General features: G+C 43.3%; 1 protein-coding gene and 1 non-coding gene across 5 annotated transcripts in view; both read left to right on the top strand.

The window, feature by feature from the left end:
* Filip1 (filamin A interacting protein 1) overlaps nucleotides 1-21115 on the top strand; it is a 195289-nt gene that overhangs the window by 94709 nt on the left and 79465 nt on the right. For all 4 annotated transcript variants that reach the window (XM_029481660.1, XM_021172494.2, XM_021172493.2 and 1 more), the window contains exon 2: nucleotides 1347-1628. In XM_029481660.1, the coding sequence (XP_029337520.1) occupies nucleotides 1353-1628 (276 nt within the window). In that variant the 5' untranslated portion in view covers nucleotides 1347-1352. The remainder of the gene's footprint in view (nucleotides 1-1346; nucleotides 1629-21115) is intronic.
* On the top strand, nucleotides 11992-12120 carry LOC115032058. Its single transcript, XR_003837704.1, has one exon. It is a non-coding gene; the product is annotated as a small nucleolar RNA SNORA17 (small nucleolar RNA).

Below are 21115 nucleotides of genomic sequence, written 5' to 3'. Positions count from 1 at the left end.
GCCGTTGCTGGTTGGAGATATCCCAGTGACTGAGATTAAATTTACCCCAAAGAACTCAGTACCCCTAATTGGCAAGAAGTAATCTAAGGATATTGACTCCTTCTGTCCCCTCTAGACTTCATCCTTTCCTACCTAGTGTTGGGATCGGAAGGGATAAGGGTGGTGGAAATAGAAACCCATAAAGTAGCCAGAAATCCAGCTACCAGTTGAGGACTCAAAATTATGAGCCTTTGGGGACCATTGTCATTCAAACAACCACAAACCACCTCCTGCACACTGAATGTTATGTTTTAGGCAACTTTTGTAGCATGACCCCAGGGTATTGGTGCTTTCTTCTATGACTTCAGTTCCAGCCTTTGAGCTGGGTGTGTTGGTTTGCAGCATCTCGGTTGCTCCTGTTAATGTCCCAGGGGGGCAGCATTAAAACATTCTTCATATAATGATGGGAATGTTCTCGCCATGTGGTGGGTGCACATCTTATCTATGGCTTTCTCGTTCTCCAGAGAATATTATCTAAATTTTTATTTTGAAATCGATCATTTTCTCCAAGTTTGTTGCTCTGTTATCACTGCTAATGACTGAGACAGAGAGCTCACCTTGGAAAAAGAAGCTAAGGAAAAATAAAAATCCCTGTCCTGTGCACTGTCCTCTCTAGTATTTCCTGTGATTTTCACCCCTGGTGATGCTTCAAGTGTGAATCTTCTAGTAAGTGGTTTTATGTAGACTCTTGGCTTTATTCCAATGATGTGGTTAGTTCCTGTATAACCCACGTCATTTTCTCCATAGCTGATATCGTGGTGAATATGCAGTGCTGCTGCAGTAGTGAGCAGGATATAAGTCTTGTGGCTGACTACCGTCCATGGTTTGCTCAGACATCCTCTCTTCTCTTTGCTGTGCCTTGGGTTCTAGGATCCCATTCTAGAAGCCGTGGTCACATGTATTTGCCTGGGCTGCAACAAATTTTATTGCTTCTGATAACTTTCATCATTGGAATGATTCCTGGCTGGGAGTTTTGAGAAATCACACCTGTGCTTACCCTGTTCATAAAGTGCCTTGTAAGATCTCAAGGTACATTGCCAGTCTATCTCGCTGTAGGTGACACGATCCATGTCACTGAGAACAGTTGATGCCTCTCTTGATCTTGGCTTGAGGTGTCTTTTACTTCTCCCTGAAGACCAACCAAGCGTTTTCTTGGAACTTTAAACGGTATTGACCGAGGCTAGCAGGGAGCTAATGGGGGGTGCTCTTTCACTCTTGATTGGTCAAATTGTAAAGCTAAGTTTCTAAGTGTTTAGACAAAAATATTTTCAGTGGTGATAAAGAACGTCTCTCCTCATGTGTTGCAGGTGGGAATGAGATCACGAAATCAAGGTGGAGAAAGTTCATCTAATGGGCATGTCTCCTGCCCCAAGCCCTCCATCATCAGCAGTGATGGTGGTAAGGGACCCTCAGAAGATGCAAAAAAGAACAAGGCAAATCGGAAGGGGGAGGATGATGTCATGGCTTCCGGAACTGTCAAACGACACCTCAAGCCATCTGGAGAGAGTGAGAAAAAGACTAAGAAGCCTCTGGAGTTATCCAAGGAGGATCTCATCCAGCTCCTGAGTATCATGGAAGGGGAGCTGCAGGTAGAGTCAGCTCCTGTGCTGCTAGTTCCCAACCTAGAGAGAGAGGAATATCAACCTGTCCCTCACTGGACTGAGAGCACCACTGGGGAAGGGGGCTTATCATCCTCAGTTATGTCTAAAGCCTAGTGTTGGCACAGGTTCTTACTGAATAAGTATCTGTTTAAAGAACAACAAACGACCAAGTACTAATTTCATCTTCCAGCTTCTCTAGAAGCATAAGGTTTCATCATGATATAATTCAGCAATCATTTAATACCGATTCTATAAAGAGGCTATCTGATTTGGACAGGGCTCTGATGTAAAGATGCAGGAATGTTAGAGACAGGAAAATGGTGTGCTGCAATAAATACTTTTGTGCTTCTTCTAGGAGGGAGTGACAGTGGGCAACAGAAGTAGAGCTTTGTAGAAACCAGCCTTTCTGCTATATCTGGTTTCATTTCTTTGTAACTCAGAAAGTGTTCTGACATGCCACAGGAGTCAAGGCACAGTGACTAGAACAGCACATTGTGAAGTACCCGAATGGTTTCCCAAAGCATTTTCAAGTCTGTTACTTCATTTGATGTTGGTAACTTGGAGGAATAGTTGTTAAGTGTTGGGTAAATGAAGAAGCTGAGGTTAGGAGCCTTGAACTGGCTTGTCCAGATCTCATCTCAGCACTTGGTTCAGCAATCTTTCTGCTCATCCACAGCAATTTTTTTCTGGCTTTCATCAGCCTGGACTCTTCCAGTAAGTGTGTGTTTTGGAAGACTCAGGAAACAGTGCAAGTTTTCTTGAATTTTTGAGCTTAACACAATTGTATTTCTGACAATAAGGGGAAACAGTGACTTTTTCCCAAGGACAGGATGACTTAAGAATGAAGTTACTGTTTTCAGCTTTTGTTAGTTTTGTTAGCATGCAGAAGCCTCCAAGGAAATACTAGCAACTCTATGAAGTGAACCTCCATTGCTGTACAGCTGCTGTTAGTAGTTCAGCAGCCTTCCCCTAACTAGTGTGGCTTCTACATTCCTCTTCCCATCTGTGTGTGAATGTTAAGATAAGAGAGTCTCTGGGGTAGAGAGAAATATAAATCATACATAACTAAAGTTTCAAAACTACAAATACTGCTGAACAAAATTACATTTAAATTTCATGGCAAAAGGAAAACTTCCCAGACACAACCATTACTAAACATAACGTCACCACTTCTAGATAGAAGTGGTTCTTGTTTCGTTGAGTAGCATTTATTGGATAGAGTTGAGTGATGACCCCAGCTGTGCCCAGTGGTACCTGATGCCTGAGTACAGTGAGAGTGTGTGTGCCTGTTGGAGCAACAGCATCTTCTTGTCTCGTTTCAGTCACACTGGCTACTGTGAAACTGTGGCTCCTGCGGACACTTCTCTCTATCGAAGGCTGTTACATCATGGTGGACTCTGTAAGGCCACTCCTGTGGCTTTTAGGGACATAGTGGTGCTAAGTGTCATTCTAGATGGCTATGTAAAAGATACACTCACGCTCCGGGGAACATGAAGGAAGTACACAGATGTCCCAAAGACAGGTGTTTTCATTTATCTCTTTGAGTTATGAATCCTTATCATGAATACTTCCCTTACATGAATTCCTAGGCAGTTATGAAAAAGAAAAAAAGTAAAATGTGTACAGTGTCATTCAGCTGCTGGGAGAGGAGGGAAGGGGAAATAAAGGGCCCAGTACTTCACAGGGTTCCAAGATGATTTAAATCACAAGCAAACCATCAGACTCACCCATGCAAAGGCACCTATGAAGGTATTTGTGAATGGACATTTTGCAAGGTTCCATTTGTTTAAGAAGAGAGTGATCTTGTATTTAGAGACTAGACACATTCTTGTAGTAGACATTTGTTCTTTCTTAGCACTATCACCTCCCCCAGCCATAATTCCTTCATTTAGGGTCTTCCATGCTCCAGCTGAACTTTTATGATGTATCCTTCCTCCTTCTCCTGGCAGAATCTTCCCTGCCTTGTTCTCTCCCAGATTCCCACCCCCCTTGCTGGATGTCCCACCCGCTTTTATTGTCTAGTTATTGGCCTTTCCAGATTTTATTGACACGGCAGAAAATAAATGGTGAGCATTGTTTATACAAAGTCAAGACAGGAGATTCTTGACATAAGCATTACCACACCACATCTTGGATTAAAATCAGATAGAGCAATAGAGAGATCAGCATTTGAATAGTAAGAGGACACTTTATATTGCGCACAATAACAATATGCCTACACAAATGTGCTTTGGGAAGTACAGTAGGGATGGCTCAACATTCAAGGAGGAATTAATCAGTGTGTTGTTTCTCAAATTTCCATTGGCCACTAGTCTGACTATCGGCTGGTTGTCTGAGTCCAATGCCCTTACTCCACAGATGACCTCCAAAGGTTCTATGTAATATTGGGACTTTAATGCAAACTAGGGATGCCTTATTCCTTCTTCTTTATATCACAAACAGTAATGCCCAGGCCCCAGGAGGGTCAACCCTCTAGTCACAGTATCTATAGATCTGAATTCCTTGTCTCACACGCAGTCCAACATCCTGCCTGTCTTATCACTTGCACCCTGAGGAAAGTTCACATTTGAATTTTGAGATCTTTGTCTTGATCTCCAGAATTTCCTCCATGTAAATTCATATGTAAACCCATAAATCAAAGACATTATGTGGAAAGAGACTTTTTTTTTCAAAGATTTATTTATTATTATATCTAAGTACACTGTAGCTGTCTTCAGACATACCAGAAGAGGGCATCAGCTCACATTACGGATGGTTGTGAGCCACTATGTGTTTGCTGGGATTTGAACTCAGAACCTTTGGAAGAGCAGGCAGTGCTCTTAACCACTGAGCCATCTTCTCCAGCCTGGAAAGATACTTTTTTCAGCAAGAAAAACTGAAGAATTCCTTTTCATCAGGGGGACAGAATGAGTTCAGAGCCCAAGGTTTGATGTGTTGCAAATATTAAAAGTGGGGACCAGTGGAGAAGCCACATGCTGGGTACTATGTAAATCTGGGGTGGGGGTGGAGGGTTGTATTTGCTGCGCACTGGCTGGTGTTCATTCAATGAAGTAGTGTAACCAGGAGGCCTTGGGGTGGGGGTGGGGGTGGAAATCAGATCGATAGGTCGAAGGAAGTAGGGTGATATACAGAAAAATGGGCTTGCAGAGTCTAGGGAAGAAGACAATGATGAGGTCTGTTAGAGAAGAGAATCTTTCAGATTTTTCACTGCCACACTTGAGGGGTTGTAAGCTGCTGTCTCAGCACCAAATCCTGGCATCAGGGCTCTGGGCTGGTTTCCGTTACTACAGTTCTATCCTTGACTGTTCCAGCAACACGTGCTTTCTAATAAATTGGAACATTTTTCCTCTCTCTCTCTGGGTGAAAAACTAGTTACATTTTTCCCAGACCGAGCTGAAAGTAATGAAACTGTACACCCAGCCCGTGGCTTGGGTACCATGATTCATTTCTCCTTGTATTTATTCTAAAATTGCACTTTAAGAATCCAGTCAACTTGGCTGTACTAAACCCAACAAGACTTCAAAGGAAGCAGTACTCTCATCATAAAAACCACACTACAAAAGACTTGGCAAAAGGGCATTCTTATAAAGTAAGTCAAAGCCAGGACATGGATAAATTATTTTTCTTCACTCAAAACAGCATTTTACATTGTAAATTCTCTTGGCGGCATATCTATTTCAATACATTTGGGGGGGGGCGCCCTCAGATTGTATCTCATTATTTCCTCCTTGCATATACAGAGATAGGGAGAAAAGTAGATAACAAACAATTAGATCATGTGTCAGAATACCATTGGCATTTGTGTTTTGCTGGCTAAGTCACACAGGCAGTGGCACACTGAGAAAAATCAAGCCTTTGGCCAGTGGCAGAAGGTGATGTATCTCAAATGTGGTTTATGAAACAACAAAATAGACATAAGGACTTTAGCTCTGTTCTTTTGGAATGTCTGGCCATTTTCTTTAATATTGTTCACTAGCTTCATCTCTACTTCTACGTCTCCTGGCGGGAGCCTGCCCTCTGCACTTCTTCCTCACCAAGGCGGTCCGTTCATCCTTAGAACTTAAGTGTTAGAGACTGACGCGCAGAACTTGAGGAACCCTGTTATGGGGGAGGTGCAAACGCCCAGGGTGTTTCAGGCTTACACCCTCCTTATCTCAGCCTGAGGTGTCAGAGAGCGGAGAGTCTGTCAGTCAGATGACAAGGAACTCTGCTTGGGGAAGACTGAAGCTGTCTGACTTTATGAATGGAATCATTGGAAACGCTTTCAGAATGATCCCCCACAATTCTAAGCCGACTGTCAGTGAGGAGAGGCGGGGGGGGGGGGGGGGGGGAGGAAGGTAAAGAGATAGAAGAGATAGAGTGGTGTCTCTTGGAAATCTAGGAATTTAGAAGAAAACTGTTAAGCGTCATTTCAATCTGAAATATATACTCAGACATTGTGGTGGTGGCAGTGGGGCTAAAATCTTTCCTCTTTAGCAGAGCAGCAATACATGTTTCACACAATGAAGACCCTTAGAACACATCTTAACCTCTTTCATTGAAACCACCACATCACTTTTCTCCACATTGAGCTTTCTTTAAAAGACAGTGTGACTTGAATGCTAAATCCTATGGAGAAGTTCCGTAGAATTTCAAAGGTTTGCTATTTGGCCCTTGAATGTTAAGTCTAGGCCTCTGTTCAGTCCCCGGTGTATGAAGGCGGATTTCCTACCTTCTAGTGTGACTGTTGTCACTAAACTTGGCTAATAACGTGACTTGCATAAGTTTGAGGGAATAAAGCAGAGAAAGAATAGCAGTTAGAGGGGAGATATGGCAGGAAAGGTGTTCAGTGATTAAAGGACTTCATGGTATTGACAGGTTAAGAGGTTACAGAACCAGAAAGGAGCAATGCCAAGAACACAGGCAGAGAAAGATCGCTGGTGACAGAATCTTGGAGGAGACAGAAGAAAGGGAACCAAAGTCATAATTTGGGAGTTGACCTGGATCCTGGCCTTCAAACGGAGGGAAATCCCTCATCTTCCGTGTGACAAGAGTATGAAAGATTTACATCTCAGGGGAAGACAGTTGAAAGAGCTCTCTGACAAGCTTGATTTTCTCATTCAAGCGAAGTGACGTCCTGTCCACTGACAGGTGCTGAGAGTTAATCAAGGGTCGCTAAGAGAATCCAGCACAAACTGAATCACTGCCCAAGGTGGCGGCCAGGTGTTATCAGATATCAGATTATCAGATATCCTGCATATCAGATACTTACATTAGAATTCATAATGGTAGCAAAATTACAGTTAGGAAGTAGCAAAAAGAATTTTTTATGGGGGTCACCTACAGTAGCAATGAAATAATTTTACTGTTGGGGGTAACAACAACATGAAGATCTGTATTAGAGGGTCACAGCATTAAGAAGGTTGAGAACCAGTGTGTTAGAGGAAGATTGTCATGGATAATGTGGCCACTTATGTACAGAAAGTGAGACTGCATTTGCAGTCATAACTGGCCTTTTTAAAAGGAGACACAGTGCATGGTGTTGAATTGAGGGTTAAAGGTCTGAGTGGCTACAGTGAACAGACAAGGTCAAGAAGCAGAGGGTGTGGTGAGGAACAGCCTCACCCTCTGAGCTATTGGGCTGAATTATCAGGCCAACAGAGAATGTTTAAGAAAGGGCTGGAGAGACTGGAGATCTATGGATCTTGGTCCATAGGCTTTGATGTGAAGCTGACATAACCAACACAGGGTATTGAGTGTGGTCTTGGAAGCAGCAGTGAAGGTAGTTGGAGTTACTGGCATTAAGGAAAGGTGAAGTTAGGATGTTGACTAAGCCTTCCATTGAATGTTGAAACCCAGGATGAGGGCCGATTTGGAACAGAGAACAAGTCTGTATCATTGGTCAAATATGAAAGCTGGGGACAGCAGGTCAGCAGATGACTGCACAGGCTGGCCAAAGTATTTGTCTTGATTATGTCATTCTGTTGCTTAAGAATTTGTGTGGCAGCCTTAGACTTTATTAGATTGAAATTGAAATTGCTCAGGCTGGAGAATTTGTGTGACAGTCTTAGACGTTATTAGATTGAAACTGAAATTGCTCAGGCTGGTTGGTACAATCTGTTAACTATCTAATCCTTAGCTATGAAAAGGCATTCTGAGTGTTCCTGTGAAGAGCCATTCCTATCCAGATATGCAGGCTGTACACTCTTTCACTTCATTGACCCACACTTATCAATACAAACTCAAACACTATCACCATCCCAAGGGGGAATTTATCTTTTTCTCTCATACTGAGAATACTTGCAAGAAACTTGGTCTTTGGGGGAAATTGTAGTGTATTATCCTGCACTTTTAAAAAGCCAGTTTATGTTTATTTAGTGACTATCAGAGGCTTACCTTCTTTGTTAAGTCTTTTATAATCCCTTACTCTCCAACACTTGCCTCTGTTCTGCTAAGGAATCCTTCAAGATTTTGATACGTGTGAATCATAGAATCTCATCTATACACGTTCTGTATGTCTTATAGACTTACATTGTGTTGCCAAAAAAAAAAAAATCCTAAAACCAAAAACAAAACAACAAAAAAAATCTTTAAAGGACAGAAGGACTAGAAAGGGGTTGGTCATATACCATCATTGATAGTCTATTGGTTATTGATAGTCTCAAATTGTTCTAATTTTATACACCTTGTGATGTATTTATAAGATCAACTTTTAGGGTATGTATGTAGTGTATGCATGGATAAATGTTTGTGTGTTGTGTGTGCACACACATGTGTGTTTATGCTCATGGAAGAATTTTACCAGGAGAGCTGTCCTTTCCAGCCTAAGATTGATGTTTTAATGTCTTCAAAGAACTTGAATAATATAAAGAATAAGCATCATTTACAAAATCATGCGATTTTTCCATTCCTGGTAATAGTCATAAATATGCAATGCTATTTCTAACCACACATGCTCGGGGTTGTTTTGTTTGTTTGTTTGCTTGCTTGGTTGGTTTGTTGTTGGTTTTGATTATCTTTTGGGGGGAAGGAGCAGTGTTTAATTACACGTATGTGTTTGTGTGCAAGCATATCTGTGCAGGTGTCTGAGGCCTTGGGTCCTGTGTAGCTAGAATTTCAGGCCTCTGGGAGGCACCTGAGGCCACGAGGATACTGAGAAATGAATTCAGGTCCCCTGAAGCACTGTGTACTGGTGACTGCTCATCCACTCCTCCACATCCCATTTTGGTCGTCTTTAAAAAGAGCTGTCATACTTCACTGTAGACGAGGATAGTCCACTGAGCTGGAATCACTTAGTGCAGCCAGGCACAACAGGCTCTTCTCGCAGGGATGCAATATATCACCTTTCTCTTTGGCAATAGCTTTTCTTTTCCTAAATGAGCTCCATTTGTCACAAGGTGTGGCCTCCTATAGAATCTCTGTGCCTCTAAAGTGCTGGGTTTCAGTTAGCCTTTCTGGCTTCTTAACTCCATGACTTACCTGCTCTCAATCTGCTTCATCTTTTGAATCTCAGGCTGAGGTCACCTTGAGCAAGGGACCCAGTGAAATCTCACACCACTGACATGATCAGTGTGCTGAGAAAGGCATGTCTTTGCTGGGTTCGGGAGGCAGAAAGGCAGGCTGCCTTCTGATTAAAATCCAAGACCACATCTGACCTTTTGTTGGCTACAAAGCCTCAGAATCTCGTGGTGGTATTGTCTGCATTTTGACAAAGAGCTCTTCTGTCTGCTTTTCCCTTTTTGTGGCAGAATATGTTCAGCGTTCCTAATATGATCAGAGTCTGCAGGGAGGACAATATATTCACTGTCAGTACAGGGCAGAACTTTGGTATAATTGTGAAGTGTGAGGGAAAGCATTATTAATGAAGAAAATCTCGCAAAAATGCTTGTGTTGTTTGGTAGGATCTGGACAGGAGAAAACACTCGGGGGGGGGGGCGGAATTAAAGATGGAGAGGTTCCTTTCTTCTGTGACCCACCTTTCTATCAGTGAAAATGATCTCAGTTATTCCAATGAGCAAACTCTATCTAAATATTCTAATTATCTATGTAAAAATCCCCCATTATGTTAAATATATATATGTATATGTATGTGTATGTGTATATATATATATATATATATTTGTTGTATGGAGCCAATTTTAAGTAAAATCAGGGTATGTGCAGCTGTTGGAAGGAGCATATTAAATAGACTTGGAACATAACAGGCTCCCGACTTAAGAATGGCTTCCAGGGAGACATCAAGTACACATCTGCACTCACAGGTTTGTTTTTGTTGGGTATCCACTAGAGAAGACTGCTTTGCTTGGATGTGGATTTAAGCCAATAATAGTCTTTATTAGTCAGCTAGCTACTACACTGGGTGTTTGGGATTCTAGTATAGCTGTGAGCCTTTTTTTCAGGGTGAGCTTTTAAGCATAAAACAAAACAAAACATATTCTGGTTGATAAACTTCGGTTAACAAGAACAGTTTGCCAGAAGGGGAACTATAGAAATCAAAAAAGCAAGGTTGGTACATTTAGAGACTTTCTCAGGTTTTTGTTTTGGCTAGTGGTGCTGTCTATGGTGGTGCTGAGTCTTAAAGTTTAAATGGATGGTACTTCTATTGTGGAGTCAGTTTGCCAAGGTCTGGGGCCCTGTTATACTTCAGCTCAGGCAAGAGCTAGATCTGTGGTGCACACTGGAACTTTGGATGAAGGCAGCAATATTTTATACTTGCCCCCACTTGTATGGTAGTCACTAGCCACACACGGCTTTGTAGTTACTTGAAATGTAGCTAATTAAGCTGAGAAATTGTATTTTGACTTTTGTTTAATGCTAATTAAAAAAATATGTTGTCTTATTTTTTTATACTGCGTGAATGAATACACGTGTTTCTGTGTGGGTTTGTGCACATGCATACAGTGCCTGTGGAGGCCAGAAGAGGGCATCGGCTGCCCTGGAGCTAGAGTTATATAGTTATATAGTGCTCCTTAGCTGCTCATGATGACTGTGGGACTTGAACTCGGGTCCTCTGGAAGAGCAGTACGTGCTCTCACTTTAAGTCATCTCTCTAGTTTCAGTTGCTAATTAATCTGACATTAAGTAGCCACATGTATGTAGCACAGGGCTGGTGCCACGGCATCCATCCTTGGCAGGCCCTTAGCTGATACTGAGCCTAGGGCAGAGGGGCAAGTCCTGGCTAGAGAGAGATTAGAGTCCTGGGTACAAGGCAGAACCTGGTGTGTCGTGGATTCAAGGGAGGAGAGAACTTCAGAAGACTTTTGCAGGTCCCAGCGCTGTGTTTTCTTTCCTGTTGCTGTGATTAAAAAACGCCACAACAAAGCTGGATGTGGTGGCGTGCTACTTGAATCTCAGCGCTTGGGAGGCAGAGGGCTGGAGAAACCTAGTCTACAGGAGTGTGGGGCCGGGGAGCCATGGAAGCCTTGAAGAACCGGTCTAGAGCAAGAGTTGGGTGGAGGCATGTCTGAACCCTAGAAATCTCATCCTGAGATGGACAGGAGGAAGAGCGATCCTGGCCTGCCCTGGTCCTGCATATTTTGGCCCACACAGTCCCACATCCAGACCTTTGTCCCTCAAAGAAGGCCTTGAAATCTGGCAAACAGGATGGACTCCCTTTCTTTATAAGGTTGATACGTGAAATTCTGACTATGCATATGAGATATCCGCAGCCCCCTGGCTCTGGCCAATGTCATACACTCTCCCAAAGATTCCTATCCACTCCCCAAAGATTTAAATAGCCTTTGTTCTTGCATGAAGCCTGTCTCCCAAGAGTCTGTTCTCCTTGTGCTCAATGCTGCCTGACATCTCCATCCACACGGCTGCTTCCTGTCTCAGTCCCCTCTCAGGATCCAATGAGACAGTCAGGAATAGTGAGGCTATCTTAAACAAGTAAATAAAATGAAAACAAAGAATCCGGACAAAAGCAAAGCAATTTAAGGAGCTGTACATGACAGTGAAACGTTGGCTCAAAAGGGGTCAACTTGAGTAGGGGGAAAAGTCGTATTTTGGCTCACAGTTCAAGGTACACTCCATTACAGTAGGGATGTGATGGTAGCAGGAGCTTGAAGCAGCTGATCACATCCCATTCACACTCAGGAGTGCAAAGGGATGGATGCTGCCTGCTATTCAACTCCCTTCCCTGCTCTCTGGTGTGGCAATATCTGCACATTTAATCATCAGCCTTCTGCATGGGTTGGGGAGTGGACAGGCTCAGACACTCAAGCAGATTTCACCAAGAGCATGTCTTTGTAAGGCACAGCACATCTGATGGATTCCAAAGAGTCTCATGGTCTCTTCTTCCTCCACAATCGTTCCCCAAAGACTGGGCTAGCATACTCTTTCTTAAAATCACCTTTTAAAAATTCTACTTTGTCCTGTACCAGGTGTTGTGTCTGTGACTGCTGTGTCACATGTGAGTTGGTAGGTGACAGAGAAGAGAGAGGCTATGTCTACTCTTGGTGTTCTGACATATAAACATCGGAATGGTTAGTAATCTAATATTCCATGATAAAAGCAAGCCTGAGGCGATCACCAGCTGGACAGGGAGCTAGCCTGAGACAGCCATTAGTCCACCATCATGCAGAACCTGTTTGGCTCCCAGGGCATGGAGCAAGCCAGAGACTAGCTGAAGACTCTGTCTGGGGTCTGCATGGCCCAGTGGGAGCTGAAGTGAGCTGTAGACTAGAAGAACCTAGTACCCTGGGGCTCCAAGCAGGTGTAAGCCCAAGAGAGACAACCTGGGACCTGAACAGGTACAGTATAGGCCTGGGGAGGCAGACCTTGCCTGAGATGACACCTGACTGGTGCCATAATGCAGAAGCAGGGCATAGCACTTCTGAGACCATTCCTGAGATGACCCCAGACACTCAGAGACCCTGGTTACCACTAAGAGGAGCAAGTCAGTGGTGGAGAAATGGAAGAGAAAGAGAAACAGAAGGATGTGGGCACAAGGAAGAAAGGCAGAACTGGAGACTTGAGGGTAGTGAGGCACAGCCTGCTGTGAGTAGCCAGTGATGCCACCTGGGACCATAGCAGGCTTCTGGCCTGTGCTGCCATGGGAGGGGTGCACCTCTGAGTCCATGGCTGTGCAGTAACAGGGGTCTGTTACCACCAAAGGTCAGGCAGAGGTCCCTGGTCTGAGCTGCTGCCCTGGGATATGTTGATGTCTTAGGGCTGTGCAGAACTGCCCCACCCCTCACCTGGACTGGAGGCATGAGATCAGGAGAAATGATCTAACCTCTAGCCAGTTAGTTGCTGTGCTCTAGAGAGCAGCCCTGCACACTGCCCAGGAAGTACAGTAGATCTGGTCCTGGTTGCAGGAGTTGTTAGTGAGCTGACCCAAGGGTAGAAGTGTGGGAGAGCTGGATCTGCCATTTGTCTCCTGTAGAGTGACAAGGGTGAGGAGAGATGCTCTTCTCCCCACTCGCCCCTCATCACCTGTGGAAGGTTGGAGACCTGGCCCTGGGATCTTGAGACCTGGCCCTACCCCTCACCAGCTACAGCACTTGGGAGAGCAGGCTCAACGCCCCAGCCCTACACCTCAACTGGGCAGCACAGGACAGCCTCAAGGCTGTGAGAGTGCCCTCTCATTGGCAGTGGCACTGGATGGGCATGGACCAGCCATAGTGACTCTTCAGTGGTGTGGTGGTGTGAGTAGAGGTGAGCTGGTGGGCTGACCAGCTCAGGTACCTCTCAGGCCCACAACCAGGGCTTTGAATTGTCCCATCCCAACATCTACCCCTTCAATGAAATGCTGGAATACATGAAAGAGCTGGTCCTACAGATCCAAAGCTGCAGGATCTCCATGACACAGGGCAACAACAGGGTATCCCAGAGGATAGCCAGTGATGTTCCAGTACTGGAACCTCAGATAGAGCATCAGAAGCCAGGAGCCTGTACCAGATCAATGAGCCATTCCAATTAACATTCATATGCAAAGAAGTATAGACAAAAGGGTATATACTGTGGGGCACACTGACACACTACAGATTCCACAACCAGATTTCTCCCCCTCTGTTGGTGGGGAGGAAGCAAGGGTGGAGGGATGGGTATGAGGGGAGAGGGAAATGGGTGGGATTGGAGTGCTTGATGTGAAATTCACGAAGAACCAATAAAAAGTTCAAAAGAGTTTCTACTTTTTATTAAATACTGACGGCTAATGATTTTAAATTACACCGAGTCACCAAGTTACATGCCAAAGAAATCAACATATCACCGTCGTGCTAGCAGTCCAAGTTGAAAAGCAAGCACTAGGAAAAGAACCTTGTTCTATAGATAAGGGAAAGAGATGCACATTATCTAGCAACAGGATTTCTTTTTCCATATAAAACAATTCCTGGGTTGACATTTTTCGCCTCTAGTTCATATTTTGAGCTGAGGCTGTAGATGCTCTGTATCTCACCTGTAACTTGATTTCCTTTTCTTCTTCTTCTTCTTCTTCTTCTTCTTCTTCTTCTTCTTCTTCTTCTTCTTCTTCTTCTTCTTCTTCTTCTTCTTCTTCTTCTTCTNCTTCTTCTTCTTCTTCTTCTTCTTCTTCTTCTTCTTCTTCTTCTTCTTCTTCTTCTTCTTCTTCTTCTTCTTCTTCTTCTTCCTCTTCTTCTTCTTCTTTCTTCTTCTTTCTTCTTCTTTCTTCTTCTTCTGTTTCTCAACAACAGGAGTTTAATCACCAGTGCATGAGTGTGGGTTTGTAGTTGGTGATTTAAAACATTAAAGGTAAGAGGTGTGTTTCTGTCAGGTGCATTTTTCTAGTTTGCATCATTATATCATATACAATGTTTCTAATCAGGGAATCAGGAGGGCAGGAGAAGGTAGAAGGCAGGTGTGGTTAAAGCATGCTGTGTGCATGTTCAGAAATGCCACAGTGAGATCTATTAACTTATAGGGTTACTGTGTGATGCTACTTAATGTTAAAAATGGAATTTGTCAGGCTTGGAGGTGGCTTAGGGGAGAGCTTTGCTGCCAAACCTGATAGCTTGAGTTTGAGTTCGAACACACACACACACACACACACACACACACACACACACACACACACAGACCCACAGACCCACACAAGAAAATAAATGTAATAATTTTTTTCTTTCAAAGAACTATTAGTTCTTTGAGAGTTTCATACAATATGCCTTCACCATACTCAGGCTGCCCAACTCTTCCAGGATTCACCCTCCTCCCCTACTTACTCAACGTTGTATCAAGATCACCTTGTGCTGCCCAGATTTTCTTGGATGTATGGTCACCCATTGGCAAGTGGTAGACTTACCTAGTAGGGCTGTACTCTTAGAGGAAACTGTCTCCTCTCCCAGAAGCTAATAATAATTGGCCACAGCATCCTAGCTTGGGGAGGGATCATGTGCCTAACTCCCCTCTAACTGCTGGGATTTGCTCTATCTTGGGCTTACACGCATGCTCTCATGCCATTGTGAACTTACACCTGCCGCTGCTCTGCTCTCTCTGGAAGGTAAGGGCGCCTTGCAGTCTCTGACACTTACACTCCCTTTGCCCCTTCTTTCACAATGACGCCCCCCCCCATCTCATCCCTTGGGATGAGTCTTGGGAGGGGCATGGCAATATATATGCTCCCTTTAGGGCTAAGCATTCTGTAGTCTCTTAATTGTTAATAAAAAGATTTTTAATGAAATTTGTTGACTTTAAAAACAGAATACAATGTATAGATTAGGGATATAGCTCAGTGGTAGACCAGGCACTTAGCTAGTTTAAGACCATGTCTTTCTGCTGTATCCAGGGATCCGTCCCATAATCAGCTTCTAAACGCTGACACCATTGCATACACTAGCAAGATTTTGCTGAAAGGACCCAAATATAGCTGTCTCTTGTGAGACGATGCCGGGGCCTAGCAAACACAGGAGTGGATGTTCACAGTCAGCTATTGGATGTATCACAGGGCTCCCAATGGAGAAGCTAGAGAAAGTACCCAAGGAGCTAAAGGGATCTGCAACCCTATTGTTGGAACAACATGATGTACTAACCAGAACCCCGGAGCTCTTGTCTCTAGCTGCATATGTATCGAAAGATGGCCTAGTCGGCCATCAATGGAAAGAGAGGCCCATTGGACTTGCAAACTTTATATGCCCCAATATAGGGGAATGCCAGGGCCAAAAGAATGGGAATGGGTGGGTAGGGAAGTGGGGGGCGCTATGGGGGACTTTTGGGATAGCATTGGAAATGTAATTGAGGAAAATATGTAATAAAAATATTAAAAATCAAAAAAAACCATGTCTTTGATCTATGCATCATCAAAAAGGAAAAAAAAAACGGGGTGCAGGCCAAGATGTCTAGAGTATAGTTAAGTTCAAAGTGATGGTACCACTACATTGGCACCACCTATGTGTAAAACCTGGACATTGTATATGGATGTCTGCACTAGTCCTTAATGTCTCTTATTCACTTCTGTTTCCTTGGAAACCACTGCCTAAAGGACAGTAGTTAAAGTACCATGCATTCTGTACTGCCTTCTCTCCTGTTTCCTGTCCCGTTGATCTGTAGAAGACCTCTCTGTGTACCAGGGCGGGTTAGGGAAAACCAGCGCATACACTATTATACTTTTGTTTGTGCAGAACCAACAGGGCCCTCTAGGATTAAAACTGAACTTCCCAAGCACCATGTCAACCAGTAACGGACCAGCCTTGAAGCCATGAACAATTCAAAGTGACGCATGCCGTGGCTGGCAGCAGGAAATATTTTTGTTCAACTTGTGAATGTTTAAGAGGAAAAGCAGGGCCCTGACAAGAATAGTTGAAATAATTCCAACAGGATATTTGAGTATAATAAAAAGGAAGGGCATAAATTTTGAGTTAAGAGGATTGTTGTGAGGCTCAGAAGTTAAGGGGGGCTTGCTGCTCTACCGAGGACCCAGGTGTGTCATTGTCAGCACCCACATCCAGTGACTCATGGCCACCAGTTTGGGGGATCCACCACCCTCTGCTGGCCTCTTGGGGCATCTGCATGCACAGGCTATACATGAACACATACATATAAAATATCCAAAAAAAAAATCTTTTTTTTTTTTTTTTAAGAACACCTGTCATCTGGACTTCCCAGCTCGCATGTCACTCTGTCTGCAAACCAGACCTGCATAACAATAATGCATGTGTTTGCCTTCAGGATTTCTACATCCTTTTCAGACGGCAGCTGCTTATCTCTAGAAAGGCTTGCTCTGATGTTAAACATTTCCTGATCAAAGGCCTGAAGGGAAACATGAAACAATGTGTACTAATTATAGCAGACCCTATGTCTTCCCCCCCTCACTGCATCTCAGAATCAGCAATTAGGAGAGCCCATTTGTTAGTCCACAGTCCTATGGGGATCACCTAAAATTTATTACTATTATTATTATTATTATGTGTGTGTATACATGAGTTTTGGTTACCATATTAATGATGCATTTATACATTATATGTTTGTCTTATCATATGCACAAATCAATCTTTGTTGGTTAAATCCTCAAACAGTGAACTGACAGCTCTAAGGGATGTAAGTGTGTAGTCCTTGCTCATTTGCCTTGAATAGTTCTACTTGTTCACCCTTTTGCCAACAAAAGCTATTGCCTATTGCTTTATCAGTTGGACGTTTTGTTTCCTTTGTCAGATTGGTAGATGGAGTGGCTGTCTCCTCATAGTTTCAATTTACACTTGTCTTATGGATGAATTGAGCATCTTTTCAAATGTTCTTTCTATTTACTTGGCTAGTCTGTTTACTCTCTTTGTTCTTTTGGAATTTGGGTGATTTGCATTAATAAGTGTTCTTTATGTCAGTTAGTTCTTTTTGACACAGACAGTACGTCAAATGTTTTCTTTCTGCAATGTTTGTTTTGCCTTTGGAACATTTTTTTACTGTGTGGAGTTTATAACAACTGTTAGTCAGACATCAATCTTTCTCCACTTATGGATCTGATAAGGATTAAAGTTAGACTCCCTCTCCCAGATAATGGAAATAATTGTTTTCAAATTTTACTCCTAGTCTTATCACTTCCTTATACTTTTCCTGCATACATATTTAATCCCTCTAGGACTCATCTTGGGCCAAAGCACACTGCTCCACTCTCCTGTGCATCGCTATTACAGCAGTTAGGGGTTTGTCGGGAAAATAGAAAGCTCACTATATAGTTAAATAGAAGGGCACTGGTAAAGACAGTAAAGAACTTCTGTCTGAGGGAACTGGACGGAAGCTCGTGGGCTTAGGAGAAGCTGAGTGAGATCATGAAGAAGACATACTTAGAGATAGGAGGTAAGAAGAGAATTCTGGCATTGAATGATGGAGAGATGAGGTGGAGTCAGGAGACTGGGAATGAGTGGCTCAGGACATCAGGATAGAATTAGTGCATGGTCCCAAAGACTGAGTTTTCACCAAGGAGAGAAGGATCAAAAGTGTCGTGCCGGAGCAAGGGAAATGGAGGATGAGGATTGACCGTTGCACTTAGCAACAGAGACATCACAATTCATCTTAGGGGAGTTGTGATCTTGATGAGAAAAAGTTCAAACAATTCCCACTCATTGTAAGGAGGGAGTCCTGGAGCGAGCTTCTTGTAAAGGAAAGGAGAAAGATGAAGTGAGGTCTGTGGGGGAAGTAGAGTCACAAGAGGATCTTGTTCTAACGAGGGAAAACCAGCTGCATCTTTGTATGCTTTTGTAGTTCAAAGATAGACGTGTTAAAGATGTAGGCCTTATCAAAGAAGAGTCTAGCTCGGCAAATGGAGACCATCACTGAAAACCACAACTAGACACCATACAGAGATTAATGGATCACAGCCCCAGTGGAAACATTTATATCACAGCTCTTACATCTACGGCTTAGGGAATGAGAGTATCACAGAAGAAAGGCCAGAGGATTGTAAGAGCAGAATACTGTGACTATGAAAACAAGACTAAAACAATGGCAATATCAGTGGGCATATGAAGTTGATGGGAGATATTTTCATATAGTCCCATCTCTAGACAAGGACCTACAGGCAACCAAGGAGTGCTGGAAAAGGAGAACTAGCATTTCCCATGGATGCGCTTCCTTATTGACAGAGTGGTCATCCCCGAACACACACACACACACACACACACACACACACACACACACACACACAGCAAGAGCAGGCTCACAACATAAATATCTGTTGTATTTATGTGTCTGTGTACACACACATAATAATAATAATAATCAAAGAAAAAGAAGCTATCAACTTGAGAGTGGAGGCAAAATGAGAGGGGTTGGAGAGGGGCTGACTGTGGGGAGTGATGTAATTCTAGTTCAGTGAAATACATTTACAACAAAAATGTTTTCATTCTCAGCCAGTGAGGTTATTGGGAAATAGTGGAAACTTTGAGAGGTGTGGCCCAGTTGAAGAAACAGATTTGTGAGAGATACAGCCCTTGAAGGGGACAATGGCGTCTAGACCATCCTCCTTTATTTTTTGGCTGCTATATGCTTCTGCCAAGATGTATAGCCTCACCATAGGAATAAAAGCTACTGAGCCAAGACCATGAGCTTTTGAAACCCTGAGCCAAAATAAATGTCTCCTCCTTCATGCTAACTTTCTCTGTCACAGCAAGAGAAAGCTGGCTTACACCTAAGCTGACAAGAATGAGCTAGAACAGAACGGGCACTGATGCTGGTGATGGACTGGTAGTTGATAGAGGACAGAACCCAGTGGACAAGGTGGGAAGCTATCCCTGACAGCTCAGTTCTTCATATGGGCCATGAGCTTTAAGGTCTAAGATACAATAGAATATGAGGTGATAGGAGATTGTACAAGTTTATTCCCAGTTGTTTTACTTTTTGTGGTAAGCTGGGAAGTAGGAGAAGTATTCATGGATGATTTGATAAGGAAGACATTGGGACAGAAAAGATTTGTGAGAATGGGGAGAGAACAGCGGTAATGATTTGTTGGTACCAACAGCTGGCCAGTAAAGGCCAAGGATCATGACTGTAATATGAGATCCGCTGGTGTGGTGTGTTTTTTGCTGTAGATGTAGATTTGAGCATTAGGGATGAGGACTTAGAGTGAAACAAGGCTGTTTGCAGTTTGACCTAGAGAGCACCGTTAAGCAAGGAAGGAGCAGTAAGTGAAGATGCAGTGGAAAGTGAGGGAAGATGAGAAGGAAAATGAGCACTGTTGTGGTAAATATAAATTGGGGGTTTCTACCCCACCTTTGATCATTCAGTTCCTAAGTAAAAGACATTAAACTTTTATATTTATAACAAGCCTTAAAGCACTAGAGCTGGGCATATATCAACCCTCTAAGCTATTGTCTCTACTTCCTTGTCAATAACCCTGAGTTATAACTTGCTGTGTTCCACCTGGGCCACTCTTACTCCAACTGGCCAACCCTCATGGCCATGTTTTCATGATTCACCTGCCCCATAGTGTCTTCTCCTCTCCCCACCTCTTTGCTCTCCTCCTTAATGTGTTTCCTCAGACCCCAACAAAAGCCCCACCTACCTCTGCCCAGCTATAGGCTGTAGGCACCTTTATTGAACTAATAGTTTTATAAGGAGCAAGGTTACATAGCATCATTTGGTGTAGGTGAAGATTTCTCTCAACCCTGAAGGTTAGGAGCAACCAGATCTTGGGGCCAGTATTTAGTCTTACAATTCATAGCAACAGACCAACAGCTCCCCTGGGAAAGGGAACATGAAAGCCAGTGAAAGGCTCAGAAAGTCAATGGTTTATAGGCTCTGCCATTACCAAAGATTGTTAAATTTAAGATTCTAGAGATAATTAATGCCAACTATCTGAGATGGAAAATAGTTGAAATTATAGTTAGTTACAATTTTTATAATACGAGAGGGCTAGATTATGACATAGAAGTTGCTGGCTGAGATAGTTTAAAGACAGATCATTAGAACAGAGTGTTCAAGGACCAGAGGGTTCTAAATGATGTCATATCTCTCGTTTTGGACAGTGCACCCAGAGAAATAGTAATTTCCTTGGAATCTCATTTTGGGAGAAGGAAACGGCTAAGTAAGTCTGGAGCAAGAAAGGGATTTATTACCCATCATACCACCTTGCAGAAGAGATTGGAACCTAAATAATGATGGGAAAGTGATGGGTGGGACCACACGTTGGCCATACTTGTTAGCTATGTGTTACTCTGGCCCTCTACTTATAGAATCTAAACCTCATGCCAGAATGTTGCAGATGGAGCTGAGGATAGGAATGTCACTGAATTCCTTTGTCCTTTCCTAAGTGGCCACATTGAATAAACCTCTCTTCCCTGCCTTTCATCATTAATTTGGCTCTTTTAATTGCTTTATTAGGAATGCGTGATGGAGCTTGGCTTGTTAGGGCAGCTAGAGCATAGGCTCTGACCCTAATAATTCTGGTGATGAGAGTATCAGAATGATTATGAGAGGGAATTACAGATTCCTCCAGAAATTTGACAGTGATCCAGAGGCTACAGCATCAAGGAAGGAGACTGACTAACCAAGCAGGGACTGATGCAGCAAGGAGGAAGGAAATTACTTGGTCTTATTTGATGACCTTGATGGGA

The sequence above is a fragment of the Mus caroli genome, chromosome 9, assembly GCF_900094665.2.
Source record: "Mus caroli chromosome 9, CAROLI_EIJ_v1.1, whole genome shotgun sequence".
In the NCBI taxonomy this organism is placed as follows: domain Eukaryota; kingdom Metazoa; phylum Chordata; class Mammalia; order Rodentia; family Muridae; genus Mus; species Mus caroli.
The sequence above is the reverse complement of the archived record's forward strand: the minus strand, read 5'-3'. Positions and strand labels throughout refer to the sequence as shown.